The 25,900-nt window shown below is 32.9% G+C and overlaps 1 protein-coding gene across 3 annotated transcripts in view; it reads right to left on the bottom strand.

Moving 5' to 3' along the window:
- Nucleotides 1–10,674, bottom strand: part of CDH18 (cadherin 18) — a 259,346-nt gene extending 248,672 nt beyond the window's left edge. For all 3 annotated transcript variants that reach the window (XM_090276205.1, XM_090276206.1, XM_090276207.1), the window contains exon 1: nt 10,203–10,674. In XM_090276205.1, coding sequence (XP_090132331.1) covers nt 10,203–10,430 — 228 coding nt within the window. In that variant the 5' untranslated portion in view covers nt 10,431–10,674. The remainder of the gene's footprint in view (nt 1–10,202) is intronic.
- Between the last annotated feature and the right edge of the window lie 15,226 nt (nt 10,675–25,900).

Raw genomic sequence — 25,900 nt, 5'->3', positions numbered from 1 at the left:
TTATATGTATTTAATGTGTATATCTTGATGAGTGTGAAATTAGTATGCGATCCACAAAACCACCACAATATGTGCCATAAACATATCCAATTCCTCATCCCTAAAAATTTCTTTCTGTTGTCTATTATTATTATTCTTATCATCTGATAAGAACACAAGTTCCACCCTCTTAGCAATCTTACATATATAATATAGTATTATTTATTCTCACTAAAGACTTTCTCCGTCCTTATCTATGTGATTCCATTTCTGCTCCACTGTCTCTACTTTATGGAATTTCATTTTCAAACTCTGTAGGCAGATCTAGTTTCCTCTGTACCTTGGTGACTGGATCTGAGAAGGTGCTCAATACATTTTGAATGGACGAATATAATCTAAATAATGTTCAAACTTCATCAGAATAAACTCGTGTGATCGAACTATAGTTCCAAACAATGCAAACAAAAGCTATGATTATTAGTATATTTTTGGATTTTATATTTTATATTATTGTTCTATTGTTTATATTTTTAGTCAATAAAAAGAATTCACACCATTATTGTTCTAGTTTTTATGAATATGATGACAAATGAATCATATATAGGAAACATAAATAATCCTATTGAAAAGGAATAAATTACATTTCACTCTGCAATTCTTGTAATGAATGTCTGATATTATCTTTATGAAACTTAAAAATAAAAACAATATATTTGAAGACACTCTAGGCTCAACTTGCAAATTAAATGCTTTTGTTATGTGAGATCTGGTACAATTAAATGTTCAAATATTCATTGGCTAAAAGTCAACAAGATAATTAAACAGATATCTTGAGAATAACCTAATCACTGTGTTGAAAACTAGTCATTTCCTTAGGCAAATACATGTTTGAAATAAATCAGGCTAGAATTATGAAGTGCAATATGATTTTTGAAATGCATGTTTCTACTATTTGATAGTTGGGAATACCTGGAATTTGATCTTTACTTTGGCATGAAAATACTGAAGCATGGTAAAAGATTACTACTATTTATATTCAGAAGAAATATTAAAGAGAATTTTCTAACCCAAATTTTGTTTTTGTGCAAAGAAAAATATGACCACAAAAATATCAAAGTTAATGAAGATATCTCTTACTATAAACAATTAAAATTGTTTATAAAATTAAAAGGTAAAGCCAATACAACTGAGCTAGAAACAGTGAAAGACAATTCACAAGGGACAAGGAAGTAGGAGGACTTGGTAGCAAGAAGGTCATTTCTCTGTGGCATCTAGGATGATATTTTGGGGGAATTTAAACCAGATACAGGCCCTGGACACAAAGAATTAAGCTTTTATATATCCTGAAGATCAGACTTTCAGTCTACTCAAGGTAGAAAATCAGAATGGGGATATCTGAAGCAAGCAAGACTGCTTGAAAACAACTCCATGACCTTGAAATTATCCTATCTACCTACCAGCTTAAAATAGTAGCAAAAAAGCTTGTGGTGTTTTAGGAGTCCTGGTAGAAAAAACTTTTTTGTGATATATTGAAACTCAACTTACAGCACAAATGAAAGGCATATAAGTTTTACTTTTTAGTATTGTTGGTTTTCTTCTTGTTGTTGTTTACATAAAATGTATGTACAAGAATCAGTAGCAACAAATTAAGAATTAATATTTATTCAGATTTATGAAACTAATTGGTTGCCAGCTGAAAAAAATATTAAGTGGCACTCTATGGATATTTCTCAAATTTTATTTTAGAGGCATCTCACCAAAATCCCCACCTTTACTTATTACACACTATTGAAAACAATTTAAAAAAATCTTTTAAAAGGCATACCAGAATCAAATCTTCATGACAGATTGTAAATAGGCAAAGAAATATGCAAATTAATCAAGGTCCCCCAAAATTGAACAAGATTGTTAAATAGGTGGTTTGCAATCATTAATATCATGACAGAATAAAGGTAAAAATGAAAGGGCACATTATTTTATAAAAAGGATAAAATAATCCAAAAAGGAAGAAAGAAATCAAAAAGAACTAGAAATTTAAAAATACACTCAAGCTAAATTTTCAAGTTTAAGTCAAAGAATATATTATACTTAACTATTCAATTTAGTTGAAGAGAACATTACAATGTCACAAGAAAATCTGACAAAAATTATGTCAAATAGAATTTTCAGAATAGGACAATAAATGAGAAAGAAAAATTCAAAGAAATACTTGATATTATTGTTTTATAAAACATACAAAATCAAGTAATTATACAAAACCTGCTGATATCAAATGTTGAGTTGAATTTTGTATGACGAAGAACACCATGTGAACATGAAGACAGCCATTTATAAGCAAAGAAGAGAGGCCTGAAAAAAATCCATCCTACAGAAACCATAAATGCAACCTGTCTTGATGGTATCTTGCTTTTGGGTTTCTAGCCCTCGTTACTGTGAGACAATAAATTTATGTTGTTTAAGCCAGTTAGTTTATAGTACTTTGTTATGACAGCTCTAGTAAATTAACACACAGACCCCCCAAAAAATAGAGAAAGAAAAATAATCCAGAACCTACAAACATTAGTGGATCTACGGTCCATAAACACAATGATAATCCAAATAACCCTAGAGAAAGAGAGGAAATTTAAAATAGAATTTCAGCAGACTTCTCATTTTCAAAATGAAGAGCTCAGAGTACAAATATCTTTAATAAGACAATAATGAAAAAAAATCCTAGAATCCAATACACACACAAAAGAAAAAGAACTTTTACTGTTCATAGTTTGTATTTAAAAAATAAAGAATGAGGGTTACATATAGGTAATAAGAAAATCAAACCAAGAGAAAGAACAGAGGTAGAAGTAATGAGAAAAAAAGACATTGAAACATGTGGGTAAACATAAGAAAAATTTTTGAAATAATTTTAATAACAACAAAAAATCTAGAAGTTACTTTTATAAATAAGAAAACAAGATACTAGACAAATACAAATGAAAAAGTGTTTAAACATTCCAAGATAGTTGTATTGTTTAGGGTAACTGTAATAGGATAAAGACATCAACTTTAAGCTTTACAAAGCACCTGTTAAAAAGAAATAAGGCATGGCCATCTTTCAGTAAGAAGTAAACTAAACCCAAAAAGTTTAATACAGAAGCAAAGGGAAGTTAAATGTTGTTAAATATGTTAGACACAGAAATAAATATGTATAATGCAATATTAAATATAATAATATGAAGAAAAACAAATTATAGCTTAAAAAACAATCTGGCATAGTAGTCATGTGAAAAGTACAGAACACATTAATATAATAAAATGTTGACCATTCTATGTTTTTGCCATTCAGGAGGTAGGTAGAGATATGAAGCACAAAATGTAACACAAAAATTCCAAACTAGTAGAGAGAAATCCCAATAGATGTCAATATAGTAAATTAAAAAGTGAAAAAGAAAAAAGCAACAAAGACATAGCACACATAAAATACAAAATAACTTGGCAGTAATAAGTGCATGTATATTAGAATTCACATTAAACAATGAAATAAAATTATAATTTAGAAATATAGTTTTCAGAATGCATAAACAAAGAGCTAAATTCATCTGTACATGTATTATGAAAGAAACATGTAAGATATCATTATAGTGATAAAAATAGTATGAAGAAAATAGAAACATTTTGACCAAGAGAAACACATTACAAAGATGTCAATATCAGATCAACACGGACACTTATTCCCACTCTGGGCTGGATAAATCTCTGTCAGGAGATGAGTGTGAGCTGATGTACATGTTACAGAATGTGGAGCAGCAGCAGCTAAACGCCAGTAACACAACCTTCCTACTTGTCTCAGCCAGAACTCAAGTCCACATTAGAACTTTTTAAAAGTTAAAATGATAAATTCTATTTGCATATTTATTAATATAAAGAGCAGTACAGTACAGACTGAATTATATTTATTTTCATATTTAATTCTCATTTGAAAATGAATTAAAGCATTTTCCTTTAAGTGTCTTTGACCCTGGTGATTATGGCAAAGGTAACTAATAGAAAATGTAGCTGAGGTGAAAAAAAATGTGTCCAGACATTGCCAAATGAGCCCAAGGGTTAAAGTCACCTCTAATGTAGCACCATTGACACACATGCAGACACACAGATGGGTGCATTTTATAGTAATATAATGTGAATAAATGCGTATAATAATCCCATAACCTATGTATCGCTTTGCCTTGATCTCAGTGTAGCATGGACATGACAACAGGGTGGGGATTGACTGTGGGAGTTGGGGGGGCAGACAATGGAGAGCGAAGGGGAGAAAATTGGGACAACTGTAACAAAACAACATTAAAAAAAGAAATTAAAAATATAAACATAAAATACACATAAAAAATAAATGTTGTATATAAGGAATGCTAAGGCTCCTCAATAACTTAAACATTTTTAAATTATTCAAATAAAATATAATTTATTACTAAAAAAGCAATTGAATTTAATAATATCTGATTTTTTAAATAATTTTAAATTACTGAAAATCAAATGAAATATATGCTGAGTCAAATTCTTCTTTTATACTTTCAGTTTCTTATAGGAGTGGATCTAAATAGTTAAATTTCAATGATGACTAGTAAGAAAGTTATATCCATTTAAAGATGACTATCATAATTAATTTCACATGACATCATGTCATCACATTGTCATTCTTCGAATATTTAAATGTCATGTTTTGATATAGGAAGATTTGAATTTTAAGGAAGTTATGATAAAAATGTTCATAAAATTATTTTCTTGACAATATTAAATGACAATCGAGACCTTTTCTTTTTGGCTGTGCATTTAATTTTCAATTCAGAGTTCATGCCATTATTTTTGTCCTGAAAAGCCTGAACCTTGCTATTCCTTTTTCACATAATGTATTCTCTCTTTACCTCAAAATAATTTATTTAATTTGAAACTAAAGTCATCCATATTAAAAGAGATTTGAAGGTTCTCTTTTTAAAGAAAGAAACATATAGAATAATGGCAGTAATAATGATAATGAAAGGGGGATTTCATGCCCTAGATACTAAAATCTAATTTTCACTAAAGAATCATATGTTACAGTCTGTTCCTTGGCAGTGCCATAACTAATCCCTCGTTCCATGAAGAGGCCACTTAACTGTTTCAAGCATCGTTTTTTTTTATTACTTGAAGGTTTGACTAGATGATTTCTTCATTCCTTTATATTGCCCGAATTCCTTGTGTAGCCTTCTTGTGCTTGCTGTTTTTCAGTAAAGCAAATTATGAATATTATTGTGTAGAGTCTATCCTTATCTTCTCACATACATAAGATGTAGGTAGGGAGGTTAGGGAGAGAGGTAGAATTTTATAACTAAATTTGTAATAAATATAGGCAACATCTTCCACATGTTTATATCTAAAATTTTTTGAACAGTTATAAGCAGATATACTATAAGAACAGGAAAGTGAAAATGGAGAATATAATTCATTTTTTGTCCTTAAAATTTTAAAGTTTATGTTATCAGTTATATATTTAATGTCCATGCAGCCCTAAACCTAGCAGGATATTATTAATAAGTTAGATACCTGATCCCAAGACATTCTGCTAAGTAGCAACACATTTTTTGGTGTCTTATCTCTTGTTCATTATGTTTATTACATTCTCTTTATCAAATAATGCAATGTGAACAGTATCCACTCACAGTTATCCTGAAATAAACATTGAATTTTCTTTATTTCTTATATGAAAATGCTTGGCCAATTAAAGAAGTCACTTATAATGTTTTTAAAATGAAAATAATAGGCATTTATGGAGCACAGCATTTAGCTCATCACATTTACTTCTTGAATTATATGAAGCTTATTGCCAGTGGCTGTGTGTTAATAGACATATTTCCAACATATACCCTAGTTAAAGTTTACCAAGTATCTATAAAATAATAATCATGAATTCAAAAACAAATGGTAACTATTCAATTATTGGTAACATATTACTAACCAAGAATTATTGCACCTGTTATATAAAGAACTACTAGTTGTTAAATTCAAAAGACTAACAAAAGAGCATAAAATCAAGGGCCATGAAAAGTCAGTAAAAAATCCATAAATCCCAAAGTATGAAAAAAATTATTAATTTTACTCATAAGAGAAAAGCAAACCAAGTTACACAGAGATGCAATTTTTCACTGATTATATTTTACAATCTTATCTGTTGGCATTGCTGTAGAGAAATAACCACTCCGACACATCACCGAGAGACACGCAAAATACTGAAAAATCTATGGAGGTGATCTACCAAAATTAAAGATTAACAGCTCTTTGAAAGAAAATCTCACTTCGAGAAATCTCTTCCACAGACATACCTCTATGTTAAGTGATGTGTGTACCAGGACATTAATTACACTTTTGCATCTAATGTAACAAAACAAACAACAATAAAAACAAAACACCAGAGTTAATAAACATTCATTGAAATGACTATTGGGGAGGGTTATGCTAGTGAAACTGGTGAACTAAGGACCACCAAAAAAGTATCTCCTCCATAAAAAGCAATGATTAATGGGGGGTATTTTTGTTTCAATAACTTTCAATAATCAAAACCACTACAAATGGTGATAGTTTATGGAGTACTTCCCAGTGAATTACCACATTTGATCATTATAATAGGCACGGGGATATTGTGTGAATAAAGGTGATGTAGTCCCCAGATGTGCTTTGAAAGCATACACAGCATGTTAGGTAAGTCAGACATCTTCACCAGAGGCTCACAAACATGTCCTGTAAATGACGTGTAGTAAATAGTGTAGATGTTGCAGGCCTTATTCTCTCTTGCCATTACTCAGTGCTACCCCTGTAGCTTAAAAACAGCCATACACAACGCATAAATGCGTGAGTGTGACTGTACTCTAATAAAACATTATTTTTGCAAAAAGAGATTGGATTTTATGTAATTTATGAGTGTCACAAACTATTACTTAAGAATATTTCTAGTAATCTAAAAATAAAACAAAACAAAACTTCTTTAGTATGCAGGTAAGTCCAAAACACTCAACTGGTTGAATTAGGCACACAAGCTATAGTTTAAATGACCCAGGATCTAAACCATAAACCAAACTTTATAATGTAGTTGAATTAGTAATAAAAATATCAAACAGTATTTCTCAGTTTTACATGTAAGGAAACAGAAATGCAGAAAACTAGACTTGCCAGTTTTAATATAGATAACAAGCAGTGAAGCTATAATTTAAACCCAGCTCTTTCCTTACTGATCAGTATTATCTCATGAAGGCAATGAGTGTACTCCAATGCTAGGTGTGATGTGTGGCATGCATTTTAGGTTGTGTGTGGCATCTTACATAAAATTATATTCTCCATTGTCAGGGAATTTATTCGGCACTGTTCTACTTTTGAAAAATAAAATAGCCTAGATGGTCTATGTTGTTTTTATATGATAGTTAGGAAAGAGAGAATCTTTCTGTTTTAAATATATAATGACATTGCCATCTAATATGTTCCAGGAGTAAAGGGTTAGTAAAGGAATACACTATTGTATCTTCATTGTTCTAATTGTTTAATTATATAAAAATATATTTTACAAATTTATGAACTCAAATTTATCAGATATATATTCCTATGTTACTTTTGGTATTTGATCTCTCATGGCCATTACATTCTTGAAAAAAAATTATGGATCATCAAAAACATATTCATATGTATATATGTGTAATGTTATATGTTTATATATAATTGATATATATTTCCATGTATATGTAAATGTGGTTACACTATTTACTATTAGAAATGGCTTTAGCCACATAAATATCTTAGTAGTGAATAATATTATTAAACCAATGTCAATGAAATAAATTCCCTCCTTATAAATCCAATCATTGACTAAGAAAAGTCTAAGAAAATTATCATAAAGAATATGAATTGATTTGTATCAAAAAACTTAGGCATAAGTTTTTAACAAAACTCTAGTAAATGTTGTTTTATAATGTGATTTATAACTACACATAAAAAATTACAATCAAGAACTAAAGGATACTTTGAAACAAATTTATATAATGAATCTAGAAAAATTATTTTAATAGCAAAAATGCATTATATGATTATTATTTTGTTTCTGTTGATAAAATTCCTGCTGGTATTTCTGTGGCAGAGAAGGGTAAAGGAGATAATTTTCAGTTCTCTGAAGGTGTCCTTTCTCATGTTCATAATAATTTTAATAATTCCATGTTTTATTTAAGAGCACTGAAAATATACAGTTGGTCTTTATGAATGTATTTATGAGTTAGAGATATAAATTTACTTCTTAAGTAAAATAATGGGACAAAAGGGCACTATTTTAAACATATATTAATTATTGGGCTTTGCAGAGTTTTATGAATTACCATAGTATGTACATATGTATGCAGGTATATAATTATGTATGTTTATGTTGACAGATGAGGGGGAAATATGTACAACTAAGTTAGAATTGCACATAAAGGCAGATGAGAATCAAATAAAAAGACTATGATTGGTGGTCTCGGGTTGAATAAGATATAAGAGCATCATACACTTGGGCTGGACCATTTGTACTTGTCTGTTAATACTACAAACAACAGAACAGATAGCAATCTCTACAGAACCTCCTGTAACCTGAATAATTTCACAGACCTGCACAAGTTCCTGATGGGCAACAAGCTCTCAACCATATGTTCATTGGCACCCATGCCCAGAAGGATCTCTTGGTCCTGGTCTATGTCTTGAGGTGCTATCTTCTACTAAAATTAGGTGACTCAGGAGGAAATACAGAGTTGTCTGATGTTTTCCTTTCCAGCAAACTTTGCTTTTTAGTTAAATTAAAATGATAATAAGTATGCATAACAAAGTATTTTAATAATATTTTTTTCTTTTGGTTTATTTCTGAAGAAAAAAAATATGCTCTTTTCCTCCCCCTTTTTTAAGGATTATAGAAAAAAGACTTTGAAATTCAAAACAAAAATAACTTTCTAATAATTCAGTATGATATCCTTTTATTTTATACATTTGTTTCCATTTACTTCATGGGATACTTTGTAGGGAAAACAAGATGTGGGATAAAAATGAGTGTTTGGGGGTTCATTTTATTATGCATATAAAATATCATGGAATTGTTTCAGATATTTTTTTGTGTGTTCCTATTCTGATTCCATAGCTCCTGTCTTGTATGAAAAATACAGCTTGCAACTGAGTCCCTGTTGGCCAAGGACTGGAACAGATGGCTTATGATTTTGTACTGCCTACACATTAGGGAAGCACCATGGCTTGGATTGAGTACATATTTTTTTTTTTTTTTTTTTTAGTACCAACACTGCTAACATGAAAATAAATAGTCAAGTAGAGCAATGGAAGTCATTGAGCCTGCCGTCATTGAGATTCTACCATTGTGCTTACTGCCTATGTTGGGTACTAAGCTAACTTAAGCAGTGCTGCTTCCAAGGATATATCAGTATTCATCAGAAGAAGGCCTCTCTGCTTTCCATTCGATTTTTCTTAGAACCCAGGTGACTTGTACTTAAACTGTTTTATTTACTGAATACACAATTTCCTAAAGGGTTTAATAAGCCATTAAGTTGTCTTGTCCGTGGACATGAGAGAAAGAAAAGTTTATCTAAACTTACTGATCATTTTATCAACTTTATTCTTTTGAAATTTAACAAAACCAGTACATCCAGTGTATACTTAATCTATATTTAAAATACATCAACGTTTTTATCAAAATTAATTTGAAGGATTGGAAAAATACCCATGTGCTTTTAAAGTCTGACAATTTCAAATACAATTTGTGTAACAACAGAAATATATTAAATGTCATGATATATCTTCTTTTAAGCCCCATGTGCATAGCAATAGATTAAAAGTTGTAAATATGAATGTACCAATAAGTGATATCATAAATTTTAACATGCCTTCATGGTAATAAAGATAAAATAACTTAACTATGTGTTTAATGAAATTTTGTTTTATTTTACATATGAGAACAGAAAGAGTAATATGTTGGTAAAGAACACTCCGGCTACTGTGTATGAACCAATGTTTACGGATGTGACATAATTGGTAAACATGATTCTCTACAATCATCATTTTGAAGGGTTTGGTATAACTATTAGCTTCTATAACGTAATTTCTTACCATTCATGTCTCTTCAAATCCAACTCTCACTTCACCCTCATTTCACCCCACAATTTCCCAGAAGTGAAAAAAGAAAAATATCAACAAAAACTTACCTTTCCAACATATTGTGGATCTGGTCCCATATGTTCTTCTAAAACAAAGAACTGATTCCAAACCCATCCCCGTTTGGGGCGATGGTGGACTTCGGTTTCTCCTTCCACGTGTTTGGTTTGGTTTCTGGTCACCTTGACAGAGCTGTGGTGAGAAGTTCCATAACACCTCTGCACAAAACAGAGACACACGAGGACTGGGCAGATGCAAGATGTGCTCGTAATTTTCATTGTAGGATAACTTTCCAGTTCACAGTTTTCTTTCTTTTCCTTGTCAGCTACAGATGCTTAGCAAGCATTTAAGACAGAAGCCAATGCTTCTTCTGGAAGGGCAGTCCAAAGTAAATTGTTTAGCGTGTCCATGATTTAACTGTCCATCAGGAAAAGGTCAGACTGCATTTACATCCTGAAACACTTTAGAGGTTCAAAATTGTAGCTGTCTGATCCTAAGTCTTCACAGTAGGTGAACACAGCCAACCATTTTTACCTAATGGAAAGAGAGAAAATTATATACATAACAAAACAGAATAGTTTTAAGTATTTTCTCTAAATGGAAGTTACACTATGTTGCTGTGTGATGTTGATAGGCAAAGAATGTATGCAAATTCTTTTGGAAATACATGCACATAATCATGCATAAGCCTGTACACTGAACACTTTTTTACATCGATCTCCCTGTCTGTATTGCTAACTTGCTATATACATTTAGGGTAAATGTATATTGAGAATATTTATATATTCTCTGAAACAACAGAAATGCAGCCCGTGAGTGTTTAAATATCCAATCATGGATGATGAGTATGTGAACATGCCTGAATGTAATAGGATTGCTTACTGTGTGTGACCTATTAGGAACTCCATGCTAAGTGCAAGATATTTGTTTGTTTTTGTACTCATTTATTTTTGTAAGATGTAATAAAATGTTACTGCACATTAATTGCCTACTATATGTGACTCACTGAACTTTAACAAAATACTTGCTAGGGTTGAAAAATTGTCACAGACCACCACAACCACCAAGTAGGCCCTTAAGCTGTTTAGTAAGTATAAGAAAATAAAACAGACAAGAAGATGGCTAGAACAATGTATGAAACTGAAAGTTACTCTACACTCACAGATCAGATTGGCGCCATCAATTATGAGTGAGAATATTAACTGGCTCAATCATAGCTTGCATGGATTTTTATAGGCCTGCAGATAACACTCTGTGGTGCAATCTTCCCATAAAGGAAGATAGATATTCAAGCAGGGGGATGACACTACATGTAATTCTAGCAGCCGTGTAAAGAAAAGTTTAATGAAGAAAACAATGGTGGCAAAAAATTAAAAAAGGAAAAATGTTTTGATTTTCAAATGAAATGTTGCAGAGTTTGACTTAGGTTATTGTACAATTGGACAATAAAGTAAAACTTAAGAAAGATTTCTGGAAGACAAAATATCAGGATTTGGTAGAGAAAAAGTTGACTCTGAAATGATTAGCTTATAGAAAACTTAAAACTATGCAGTAGTTTTGCTGTCTTTTTACATGTATTATTTTAATATGTGTTTAGAAAAATTATACTGACTCAAGATTATAGTTATTCTATCCTGTAAAGATATTAGATAAATCACTTTCTCATTTCACTAACTTCCCCCTTATAAATCAGCACAAACTGAAATGTGTCTCTAAATGAATCACAGTGTGGTTGACATGACGGTATATTTTTTTAAATTTAATATAAATAATCAGGCATAACATAATTCTTTTATACAATTGATAAGCTTGTGTATACTGAGTAGGAAAAGAAAATAAAAACCACATGAGACCCAGAGCAAGGCACATTCTCTGTCAATATGCCTCCTTCCCCATAAATTAGGGTTAAAAATAATGCTTCCTTCACCAGATGCGCAAGTATTTTATTAAACAAGAACTGTTTTTAATTATCTGGCATCATAAATTAAATTTTGTAATACTTTCTGAAAGCAGAGATACATATTTCACTGGCTTAAATTAAAATGACTTTAAGCTCTCCAAACATAAAAATGAGATACCATTCTAGTTTCCACATAGTAAGAACACTAAAAAGAAAGTCGGAAAATATTGGTCTTATCCTTCTCCTCCCCCCCCTTCTTCTTCCCTCTTCCTTCTTCCTCTTCTTCTCCACCTTCTTCACAATTCACTTACTATGTGTACTTATGTGAATCATCTAATATCTTTGCCTCAGTTTTCTCATTTACTAAAATTTGTATGTAACAGTTAATATTTTTCCAACTTATCTAATAACTCCTTGGATGATCTCATATTAAAGTTTTATTTCTCACTTATCAAAGTATCCTTAAGTTTGAAGTAACAAATTTCAAAATAAGAAACTTTAACTAGCCTTTCTTCTTAGAAGTTAAGTTGATGAATATATAGGTGCTATCTTAATACTTTCACACCACTTGGTGTGATTGTTAAATGAGATTAACATCTTTGCTTTTTATGCTAAGTTGTTTAACAAAGCATAATTCATGAGTAGAAGGTGAAGACAGTGGCTTTTTTAATACATTACATTTATACAGAATAATATTGAGTGGCATTCCAAAAATATATTAATACATCTTAATCTGTATATACATCACATGTTTATGAATCTTTATTATGACAATTATGAAAAGTGATAAATAAGGCTCTGTGGAATAAAAGAACAAGTATAAACATCACTACTATACTTTTGAAAGTAATTTAAATTACTATATCATGAGAAGAAAGACTCCACACATGAAAATTTCTGCTCTACTTCAGGAAATCAACTCCTTCTTAAGTTAGAAATAATTAAAATGAAAACAGTGAAACCATTGATTGAGACTAACACAAAAGAAATGCATTGTAGACTTTTGCCATTTTTTTTTTGACTAAGCAACATTTAAACACCCTTCCTGTTTTCATAGAACACTCCGATATGTGAATTCTAATGACCAGAGGCCAAACTTTCACCTCTGAACACCTGGGAACCAGGTTCTTTCTTCTTCCGACTTTTTAGTTATAAGTCATACCAGTGACGTATACATTAATCACATGCTCCTGCACCCTAGAACAAAATATGGATGTAGACAAAGTTAAGAAATGTTTCAGAGCAGTGGTAAGGGTCCAGGTGTAGTATGAACAGTCGGCGGCTGTGATGGACAGAGCCTAGTGGCAAATGCATAAAATAAGTCATTCTAGCTACAGTTTCAGTGGCAAGTACTTGACATTGTTTCTTACTGTCACACTTCTTGACCAATCTGATTCTTAAGGTCCCTCATCAATTTTGACGGCTACACAAAATTTTTCAATAAATGCATTTGCTGCTTTCCATGGACAAGTTGACATTTGTTGTTTGAAAACAATCACCTTGTCTATGAAAAGGATTATTGTCATGAAACTCCAAAAAAGAAGTATTATTAAATAATGTATTACTTGTAAAAATGTGCAATGTAGACCTCTCACCTCTGTTCAATACTTAAGTGAGGCAACACTGCTGCCAGAGACTGGTACTCTTAATTCTGTAACTATTCTTGCTTCAGTAGTAGAATTAGTAACACTGTATTTAGTCAAGAAACGTGACCTCAAGAGTTCATTTTGTAGAAAACTATCACCTATCATAGCTTCATGAGCATTTTATTATCTAAGATTTACATTTCTCAGTTATGAATAAAATTGTATTGCATTATTATTAATAATGTTCAGCTACTTCTTTGAATTTGTGATTTAATAACTATTCTTCACTTACAAATAACTTTTCTTACACTGAGTTACTCAAGATTAACTATTAGCCATTCAGAAGTTATTCTGTTAGCACTGAAGAAATACAATTCACAAAGAAAAGGGTTCTCACATTTACCTGAAAGTTATTGCTTGTAACTCGGTCCTCTGACTGAATTTTCACACTAATGTGATGTGTCCTTAGTTTATAGACTTGTGACTCCAGAGAGGTCTAAGAATGCCTTGTATTTGCTTTTTTAAAAAAAGGCTCCTTTCCTTCTTCTGTTGCTTTGAAAATGTCTTTGTCAAAAATGGTTTATCCATTTTATTTCATGAATGTGTTGTTCCGTTCTCCATCTGTGTGGGGCACCATAGATATTATTTCACATATTTAAAAAGCCTAGAGTTATAACTGCCACTGATTCCTCAACTCCAGCATTATATATGATTGGTAGAAATTTATCTGACTTTGCATAGAACAAGCTTAGTTTAAATAGAAAAATGTCAAAAGAAGATAGAGTATGATGGAAAGGCCATATTTTGGGGAATTACTTTCATTGTAAGATATAGAAGGATATTTCGTATGGAGAAGCATATGTCAGTGGAAGCATGTTGCTTAATGCACAACTGTCAAATGTGTAAATCCATCAGATGAGAAGGCTGTTCTTCACAAGAGGATGACTCATCTTGAAAATAATGAAACTTAAGTTTTCCATGATGAATTATTAAAAGCCATCATACTGTTAGGCAGATTTAAATATGAAGAAATTTAAATTGCGTTTGAATTCTAGAGTACTTATATAAGGTGAAAGTTATCAGAAGCTGTTTTTTTTAATTTAATAAGTAATTATTTATGGTATGTATGTATGTATATATGTATTTGCTTACCTACACTCAGGATATGTGTTCTAAAACTTTGAAGTTATCCTTTGGGTTGGTGACTAGAAGCACAACTCCCATTGCCTGGAAGATGCATGCTCAGGTATTGTCTGACCCTAAATCCATGTCACCATCATCTTCAGATCCAATGATCAATGACTTCAGTTATTTTTTTTTTTGTTTTAACTCTAGTTCTTGTTCAATTTTTCAATGACCCTGACTTCTGAATTTTTGTTTTACCTTTTTGTCATTTACACTTTATATTAAATATTTTCTTCTTAACTTTATGTTTTGTCTCTCAGTTGATAATTTATGCTTAATAATGAATTATACTCTTCCCCATCAGTGACCATTGGATTAAATAGTTCTTGCTTACAGTCAAAATCAAAATACTCATAAACCACATGGAGTTGTAATTTTGTTGCATTTTTATTCCCAGGTTGATTCACAAATTGATATTTTCACTTCTGATCTGACTATATAAGGATATTCCTATAGCACCAAAATTTGGACATAATTATTGCATTTGCTATATTTATAGCAATAATTAAATATCTCAACAATAAGAAATAAATTAGAAAGCATTCACTTCTGCATATTGTGTTTTTCTGTTGGAAATATTCATTTAATGTTCATGGAGATAGCAATGAAAACACTGCTTGTTGCTGTACAGGTATTGCTCCTTGAATGGTTCATTCAATTCTGTTCTTAAAAGCCTTACTGTCTAAGCTCTAGTAAATCCGGTCATCTGAGACCCAGACTAAAGCATATTTCTTCACGAAGACATCTGATGTAGACACAGTTTTCTTTGGGTCGTTTGTGTTCTTCACTTCTGAGAAAGAAGTATTGACCCTTTGTGTCATGCTCTCTTTTCATGGATATGTGTTTGGCAAAAAACCTTGGAAAAAAGGTAGAACCTGCCTCAAAGGCAAAGGGCAGATTTCTTCACAAGATAATATCTTCTTCTACAACAAAGGTGTAGAAGAAGTATGCTGGCAGACCCCAGGTAAGACTGGGAATTTCAAAATGGAGGATTCCTTACTATCAGCATCTATTAATCTGTGGCAACCTGGCTGATTAGCCTGGAAGTAAGGCAATATTTCAAATCCTTCATTTAAAATTCAGGATAATATTGTTCAATGTGACTGCCTGCTCTTCTAAATTACCGTAGAATTTATTAAACTCTTTCTTTCTATTATTTATATAGGTATTATTTAATGTGTTCTTTGCATCATTTTTTCTAGTCTTCTTACACCATGTCTGTATTTTCTATCTCCTTTCATATTGTAGCCACTAAGTAAGCATTTGTTGAATGTAGTATTAAATAAATAGGAAATAGACAAATTAATTCAGGGTTTTTACAATGAGTGGTGTTAAAATGTCAACTTTCAACTTAGAAAATTTAACTGTAAGAATGGATTACAGAAAAACTGTTTTTAAAGCATTCTGTGATTTAGTTAACAATATACTTTGTTTTCACGTAAAAGCTTGTCACAATCAAAGAAACGTAAGTACTGAAAAACAGAAAAAGTTACATTTTATCAATAAAGCTCTGCTTCCTCAATAAGAATTTTTTAACAAAGAGAAATTAGAAATTAAAGAAGCTATTTAAATATTAAACCAAGTGTACATTAGTAAACTTTGCAACAGCATATGTTCTGTACCATTACAAGTCATATCTTCTTCACTATATATAGTGCAAAGTATGTGTATGACTGAAAAATGTAAAAACAAAACAGAACATTCATAGTGTCACTAGTCTTCTGTCCCAAGATATACTCCATTATTATTATATTAATTCAAATATAGTTAAATAAAGTTGAGTTTCATTTTAATCTTATATATCCCTAAAGCTATACATATAAGTAGGAAAAGCAGTGTCCTGAAGGTATATTCAAATGTCAGATCATAATCACAGCATTGATCAAGTCATCTGTAATAGTATTGTTATTTTCACTTTTCATGTTGCTGATTCCAATCTTCATAATTCTTAGTGAACATAATTAAAAAAATTAGAAGACATAGAAAAAGAAAATGATGGTACCAAATTCAATGCTTCCTTACTGATCTGTATATGTCAAAGTGACAAATAGATATTTTTAATGTCTTCAGGTCTTCCAAAAGTATTTCCACCTATCATATATTTTTATGTTTTGCCTGTATTTTTGTTGAAATATAATGTAAGCACCCAGGCCGGGTTGTTCAGTTGGTTAGAACATCATCCTGAAATGCTAAATTCTAGGTTCAATCCTTACTTGGTTTGATTTAAAATGTCAAAAAATACTATAAGAATCCTACTGGGGCCAAGACTCCTAGTGTCCTCACTATCTGGTTTCTGCCACTGAACACCCTGTGCATCTTGCCTAACCTGAGTCCCTATACAGCACTCCACTTCTGCAGAATAGACTGTGTTTTCTAGCCTTGCCTGTAGCTAATATTGCCCAATTACTAAGTTCTAGGCAGTGACGAACAAGCAGAGAAGTACTATCTGTTAGCTCTCTGCGAAATTTCCCTCGAAGGCTATTGACATGAATCTTACCTATTCTGTCCCCTCCCTCCATTTGCCACATGAATCCTGGCTGTGTAGCTGGAACTCTCTTTGGACCATGAGAATGTCACACCTGGAGAGAGGATCCAAGCAGCTCGGTCCCAGGAGATGTCTAGAGCAATGTCACATGAGCCGGGGGGCTGCCTTCCTCTCAGTTAAGAGCAAACGTATTTCAGTCCTTTTAAAGCCACAGTCATTGTGTGTTTCTGTTACTCAGAGCTGAACTTAATTCTAACTTAACAATCATTGAGGTGAAACAGTATATTCTACAGGGTTTTTGATTTACCAGGGTAGAGGTTGGGAACTAAAGTACAGGGGAGGGAAAGAAAAAAAAGGAAAATTGGAATGAAAAACTTTGAGAGACGACGGATGGGACTCTATTATAAATTCCAGAGAACTTGTTTTTGCTGAGAGCCTTCTCTGCAACTTTCATCACAGACATTAAAATGTGCAGAGCCTGCTTTTCTCTCTTTTTCCTCTGAAGTCAGAAGTCATACTTTATGCTTATACCTGTGTCATCGGCAGTACAACCAGTATGCAATGCAAATGGAAGGGGTGACACTTGCCCAAAGGTCTCCTGCTATGCCTTTCCCCTTGGCATGTGTCCTCTAGCTACATATAATACTCCTGCTTGAAATTCCTCTCTGTCTTGACATCATCTCCAGGATAGACTAAAAAAACGTCCACATGAAATTCATAGCTTTTCAATATTTGACAGCTTTCCACATTCCTCATCTAGGAAACACCACGACCTGCTCATATTTTCACATTCTGTCTGTCTCCTGACTACACTCTGCTATTGTTAGCCTTTCTGCCTCTGCATAAGCTTTTCTTCTAAATAAAAAGCCTACTTCTCTGTTTCAATGACCAAAAAGTCACCAGTCTCCCAAGGAAGACCTCAGAGCCCTTCCACCAGTATTTCCAAAGTCCCCTGTTCTCTCATTATCATGAAGGAATTCTGAATATGCCACCTCAGAATATGCCACTTTGGCATATATATTATTTTAAATTAAAAGCACTTGAAAAACAGCAGGAGCAAAAGGGTACCCTGAACTTCCCAAAATTAGGAACTAAAACTCCTATACTAAAGATGTTTGCCTCGTGCAATAAGGAAAGACACATTCTTTCACCCAGAGTGGTTAAGGCCAAGAGAAACCTGCACAATGAAACACTGCTGAACTAACTCTCGTCCTTCTAGTCATTTCTTTACCCAGTTAACTAACTAGTCCAAGACCCTTGGTGAAACAAGCCAGGTGGCAAAAGACAAATACCATATGATCTCACCTATAAGTGGAACCTAAAGAAAAAAAAACAAACAAATGATCAAAATAGAACCAGAGACATGGAAGTAAGAAACAAACTGACAGTGACTAGAGGGGAGGAGCATACTGTGGGGAAGAAGAGGAAGAGTCAAATCAAGGAACAAGTATAAAGCACCCATGGACATGAACAACAGGGTGGGGCTTGACTGCTGGGGGTGGGGTGGGCAGGGGAGAGCAATGGGGGGAAACTGGGAAAACTGTAATGAAACAACAATAGAAAAAAGAAAGAAAGAACAGCTCTCTAGTATCTCCTTTTATATGGACAGTAATACAATCAGGTCACTATCCTCAGGACCTCATTTAACCTTAGTTACTTCCTTAGAGGCTTGTCTACAAATAGCCACACTGGGAATTGGGGCTTCAAATAAGAATTTGAGGGAATGTTAATAATTAGTTCTGACATGCAACCTCTAGAATCTAAATTATATGTGAGTTCTTTCAAAAACTGTAGGATTGAAACAAAGAACATTCCATGGGCTACATGGAAGGGAATGGAGACAGGGAAAGAGATATCAGAAGCAAATGGAGTCGTTAGTAGTAAATCTCGGAGAAAGTATGCTTCCTGAGGGTGAGGGTGCACACCCAGGAGTAAAATCGTATCTGCAATGGGACCTTGGATGGGAAAAAGGTGTCAGGTTATCAGAGAAAAGAACCTCTGGGACCCACTATGGTTCAGCAAAGCAGAACAGGTAAGACTGCAACCAGAGTCACACAGACAGCACATGCCTGCCAGCAATCTGTCTCTAGCAAGAAACGAAGAGTCTTACAGAAACAGGCCAACTGATCTGGATAGCTATAGTGCTAGTTGAACACGGGCATTCAGTTGTAATGCGGAAAAATTTAATCTTTTCTTTTTAACTCGTGAAATCACAAAAGAAAAGATTGTTAAAAAACTGTTTAAAAAACTGCGTATCTCTATATGGCGTGAGCACGCTAAGCAGAGCAGGCAAAGTGCTTAGTGACCAAGCTCCTCCGAATTGGGCAATGTGTGTAATGGGCAAGTCACAGGGAAGCTCACATTTAAAAAGGTTTTAAACATACTAAGAAAATCATCAACTTCACTCATAATAAGAGACATGGGAACTAAAACCACGATGATATCCAATTTCTAACTCAACAGATTGTTAAAAATCCAAGTCTGCTAACTCATTTGGCAAGACAGTGGGATGCAGTGTGCACTCCTCCACATTGCTAATGGTTATAGAAAATAAACCCATCCCTGTGAGGATAATTCACCAAATTATACAAAATGTAAAGCTTATATTTTTGACTAACATGTTCTATGTTAGTAATTTGTCCTACAGATTTATAAACAATATTATTTAAAATTAAAAGAAGAATAAAGGTAGTCAGCAGATTCTTTTCATGTCATATGAGGAATATTTTAAGAATTAATCACATACATGGGACTATATTGATGTGAAATGTATTCTATATTTTAAAACTATGTTAAATGGGATTATTCAGTACAGTAGAGTTTACCTGTTAACATTTACCTATTAATGTCTATCTACAAATGACGAGTTCAAGGGATTGTGATAAGTGCATGGAACAGAACATTAGGTTGCTCCTTGTGTAGGGATATGAAATGATCTCCAAGATACATTGTTTAAAAAGGATACATTTCTGAATAGAGGATATGGTGTGGTAAATGTTTTAGGAAGCAGAACAACACATGCACTTGTATTTACTTCTCTATGTAAAAATACCTTTGAAATAATGTATGATTAATATGTAGTATCTCCTATTTGGAAAAGAGTGAAAACTGGGTCAAATGTACTGGTTAAGAAGACATTTTCCTATGCATATTTATTTTTCCTTTTTATATTATTTTAAACCATAATAATGTGTTATCTAGGAAAATTCAACAAATTGTGAGATAATAAGAATGCTTGATGCCTCCCCATCCTGCTGCTCACTCATCCCTGTGTGTAAACAATTCTAAACAAATGACAGCAAATGAGGAATCTGGTGCTTGAGGCAGAATGCAGATACCAGCTGTGCTGGGTCCTCAAAACACAATATGTTTCCAGTAGTAATGTTTTAATGATTACTATTCTTTTTAACAGCAACAGATGAAATTGCATGCTGATTTACACAACTAAGATCTTATCAACTAATATAGAGATAAGATTACTGTATTTGGGAAGCCAGATCATAAAAAATAAAAAATTCCTTTCAAACTGATAACTTATTTAAGAAATGTTCAAGGTGGCTTTTAGACAAAGAGAAGGATTTAGGAACAGTAGAGGAAGCAAAGATATTATTTTCTTTATTGAGAAGAATGTCATTTGCTTAGTTAAAGCCAAAGGAATGCAACAGTAAAAGACTTTTCCTAATCATTTTCTGAAGTGTTCACTTTGTTTCAATAAGAATACTTTATGAATTCATGAAATCCCCAAGAAAAAGTAATAAAAATAACTTGAGTCAGTGTGCATTACTTAAAATTTTGCTACTAAAATATTATCTATACACACACACCATCAAGTTCAACTAGGAACTGATTAGAAATGCAAATTCTCAGGTCCCACTCCTGATTTAGTAAAACTGGAGATGGAGCCAGGGGTCTGTGTTTCAACAAGTGCTTCTGATACACACTAATGTTTAAGAAATCTTATCCCCAAACATTTTACACCTGAAATGACTGTGTTTCCTATTTATGATATTGCAAATTATGAGTAATCCTCCTATAGGAAAATATAACAAGATTAGGTACATGAGTAAGTTGCACTATTATGACTAGTGATGACACTAGGCTGCACATCTTCCAATATAGTTACCTCTGAATTACATTAGTTACGGGCCAGATTTGTCCTTCCAAGTTCATATGCTGAATTACAATTAACAGTACCTCAGAATGTAAGTTTATTTGGAGATGAGATCTTTAAAGAGATAATTTGGTTAAAGCGAGGTCTTAAGAGCGAGCCCTAATCCAATCTGACTGGTAGCCTTTCAAGAAGAAAAAAAGTTTTTCCTCTGATGAGATAGCAAGTGGGTAGTCATCTTCAAGCAAAGGAGAGGGGCTCAGGAGAAAGAAACACCTATGCGAACTTTGACTTGGACTTTCATTTCCAGACATGTGAGAAAATACAGTTCTGTGGTTACAGCCACCTAGCCCATAGTATTTTGGTATAGCATTCCTACAAAAATCACATAACCACCAATTCAAACTTTTCCTTCTAATAGTAGCAGAATAATTAGTCCTAGATTAGAAGGTTGAGGAAATGAATTCTGCCACAGTCCACAGCTGTAAGTATAATTAAAATTTAAAATTCAAAATTTAAACCAGGTGGTTAAATAATTGTTTGTGAAACACTGGCACAAGAAGGATGTTTAGGCTTGTCATAAACTCTAGTAGGAACCTTTCTGATAAATCAAAAAATACATTAAGTGATGTCTTTATATCCAAAATTACTACAGATCAGATTATATAACAAACTCATAGACTATTCTTTATAATTTTTTTCCTCACAGATATATTAGAAATATCAGGTTGAAACAAGCAGATTTACACAAATTATATAGCATGTGCTGTGAGAAAGTGGAGCTTAAGTTTGATAAACTTTTCAAAATTATTTGGACCTGTTTTTTATTATATTAAATCAAACCATATTTTTACAAAACTGGAAACTAAAAGCCTAAAAATAAACTTCTCATTTTGCCTGATTCAAAAATAAAATTACTAAGGAGAAATGATAAAAATTATTAAAACAAAATCACAAAAATAAAGTAACCTCATGCAATAAATTGTATACAATTTAGAAATTTAGAAATTTCTAAACCAATTTCAAACTAAACTCTAACTTAAGACTCTACACTGGCTAAAAGCAAAAAATTGTTGCAGTATCATGGAATGAGAAAATACTTGTCATTTATTAGATATTCTTAAGGTCAAATATGCTAATTAGGTGTTCCTCACATTTTACTCCTTATGGACACTTTATAATAACCTGTTTGTCACTATCTATTCAAAAATTTTAAATGACTTCAACAATGAAAAATTTAAAATTTCCTGCCTTGATGCAAAAATCTCCACATTATGTCAATCAAATATTAGCTTTATTTTCTAATAATTCTTAAGCATCACCTTTGTTCTGTTTGATGCATTGCATTCAATGTTGTTAAGGTGAGCTTTGAATACCTTGATTATCACATATGGGCTAACGAGTTGTAATCATCTTCGGTCCATTGTATGTATTCAAATCCTTCAAAGATTATCCCAATTCCTATCAACTCAAATTGCCTTCCTCAGTTACTTCTGACTAGTTTCCTTTTTAAAACTTACATAGCATGCTTAGGTAATTTCAATATATTTGCAGAGAATTTTATTCCAGTTCATTATCATTTGATTTTCTAAAAATAACTTATTTTTATATTGGTCTGACTTGTCCTTCCAACTGCATGACATTTTTTAAGGTAAGTGGTATATATATTTTTTCAAGTAATGCCAAAGTTATTAAAAAATATTGAAGTTAAACCTGTACAAAAGACTTACACGTTCTTTAATGATTCATTCAGTTAGAGCATTGCTTTTGCTTTCATAACATTATTATTTTAATTGTTTTTAATTACAGTTGTCCCATTTTTCCTCCATTGCTGTCCCCTACTCCACCCACCACCCCTCTCCCACAATCCCCACCCTGTTGTTCATGTCCATGGGACATTTATACTAGTTCTTTGACTAGACCCTTCTATTTTTCTGCTCCAAGGCCCAGTTTTTGAGTAGAAATGTTTTCAAAGACTTAGACATAAAAATAATTTTGAGTGTTAGTTATATATGAGCCTAAGTTATCAAAAACTCACTGTAATTTAGGAAGATATTAGCTTATTCATAAAAGGATTGCCACTAAACATGATCCATGTGGCCATAACTACTAAGAAAAAAGTGAGCCTAAATGCATAATTCAGAATACACTTCTAAACATCTTTTAATAACCTAGTATAATATGACTGAAAAAATAAATTATTTTCTAAATTATTTATTTATGTATTCAGTTCATAATTTTCTCTTTAAGTACTTCTCGGGTTAGCTAGTAAATGTGAATGAAAATGTAAAGTTTATTCCATCTGAAATGTAGATTGAAACTTTATAGTTCATCAATACATGGGTAGACATAACAGGTTGGTGCAAAAGTAATGTCCAACTTTTTTAAAAGAAAGTTTTAGATAGTATTTATTAAATTTGTGCCTCTTCTTATAATTTTTTGATGTCACAGTGACTAATTTATACCTTATTTTTTCATATTATTGAAGTATTGTTCATAATCATCCACAATATTTGCACCCATGTTCATCCCATCTAAAGACCACATCAGGATTGTTTTATTCTGTGAGTTTCATAAAGGTGCCAATGCAAATACAGCAGCAAAGTCTATTCAGAGAACTTATGGGGACGATGCAGTGACTGAAAGAAGTTTCAGGAGGTGATTTTCCTGTTTCCGAAATGGGGATTTCAGTTTGAAAAACAAGCCAAAAGAGGGTCGTCCAAAAAACTTGATTCCGAAGTGTTGGAAGCTGTTGTCACAGAAAACCCCACCATTACCACTAGGGGACTTGCAGAACAATCTAACGTAGCCCATACATCCGTGCTACACCAACTGAAAAGGATCGGAGAGGTTTCAGTAGTTGGAAAAAGGGTCGCACATGAACTGTCTCCAGGGAATCTGCAACAGCTTCCGCAACACCTTCAGGCACCATTTTTAGGTAGGCTCGTTACAGATGCTGAGAAGTGGATCCTTTACCATAACGTTAAATGCCACTTCCTTAGTCAACAGAAAGGGTGTCATCTTCCATCACGATAATGCTTGTCCTCACACCTCCCTAACCAACAATTTCTTGAAAGAGCTTGGTTGGGAAATATTCCTTCATCCTCCCTATTCTCCTGACCTTGCTCCTTCTGATTATCACTTGTTTTGGGGACTACAGAACCATTTTGATGGTCTTAGGTTGACATCAAGAGAAGAAGTTGAAAATGAGTTAGATTCATATTTTGCTTCAAAACCTGAAGAATTTTACAAGTATGGAACTTATAAGCTAGTTGACAGCTGGAATGGGGTTCTAGAAAGTAAAGCAGGTTATGTTAACAAATAAATATTTTCATAATCATGGGCTTTTTCATTTTTAAAATAGACCTCAAAATCGGACATTATTTTTGCACCAACCTTATAAAATAATGAAACCATTATTTCATTGTGTTACAAACAGAGAAAGATGAATTATTCTATAGACTGTTCTTTAAATCTTTCTACAGAACCTAGATTCTTAGCAACTGAGGGTCTCCATGTCTCATACACTTCTGCATAAACTTGCAAGCAGTAGTGAGAATATAGACAGAAACTAACTATTAAGCTAAAGTTTCCCTTTTGGCATCGATCTAGATGCTACAGGAGGTGAAAATGCCTGCTGTAGGGAGATGTGAAGAAGAATCATGTCAGGGACTCTCCTCGACTCCTCCTGGCTCTGAGACATGCTTCCAGGAACCGTGAGGCATCTGGGGTTGGAAAATCAGAAATACATGAGACAAGAGATAAAGTTGGAGAGGTAAGAGGGGTTAGACCATGGAAACACCCCAGTAAGAGCCTGACTTGGAATCTGCATGGTGTGGCTTAAAGCAGAAGAGGCTCATGGTTTGCTTTTACTCAGGAAAAATTTGGCTGCTCCGTTGAGAACAGACTAAAGAGGAGCAAAGGCAGAAATGCGGGGGCCAGTGGCCAGGAGAAAGATAAGAAAACCTTGGCATTCAGAGAGTGAGAAGGAGGTCAGATTTTGGATATACTTTGAAGGCCAAGTCAAGAGAATTTTTGATACGTTACATAGGGAGAGTGAAAAATAAGGATAAATCTAAGATGGCTCTAATACTTTTTGAGCAAAATGACTGGAAAAACTGTGTTCCCATTTACTGGAAGATGTCTAAGGATACAGGGTTTATATGGGGTGTGGGACTGAAAATTGTGCTATTTGATTAGCTACTGAAAATGAGACGTGTGCAGAGAGATATTAAAGGCAAGTTCAGAAAGGCTTCTGCCATTTATACTATAGGGCCACTATAGCATGTTGGCATTTAACAGACAGAACTTGTTTTCCCAGTTTCCAACTATGACACAGATTAAGTCCGCTCTGCCTTTGAATCACCGTATCTAACTGCTTCAGTGGTATTTCCTAGACAATGTTCAAAGATAACAGGAATTATGGCAGTTTTTCAGAGACACTGTACTTTCTAACCTCATGCTTTTCCTTTTGCTCTTCTCCC

This window comes from Furipterus horrens, unplaced genomic scaffold (genome assembly GCF_987537825.1).
Source record: "Furipterus horrens unplaced genomic scaffold, mFurHor1.1.pri manual_scaffold_5, whole genome shotgun sequence".
In the NCBI taxonomy this organism is placed as follows: Eukaryota; Metazoa; Chordata; class Mammalia; order Chiroptera; family Furipteridae; genus Furipterus; species Furipterus horrens.
Note: the sequence above shows the minus strand (reverse complement) of the source record. Positions and strands in the feature narration are given on the sequence as shown.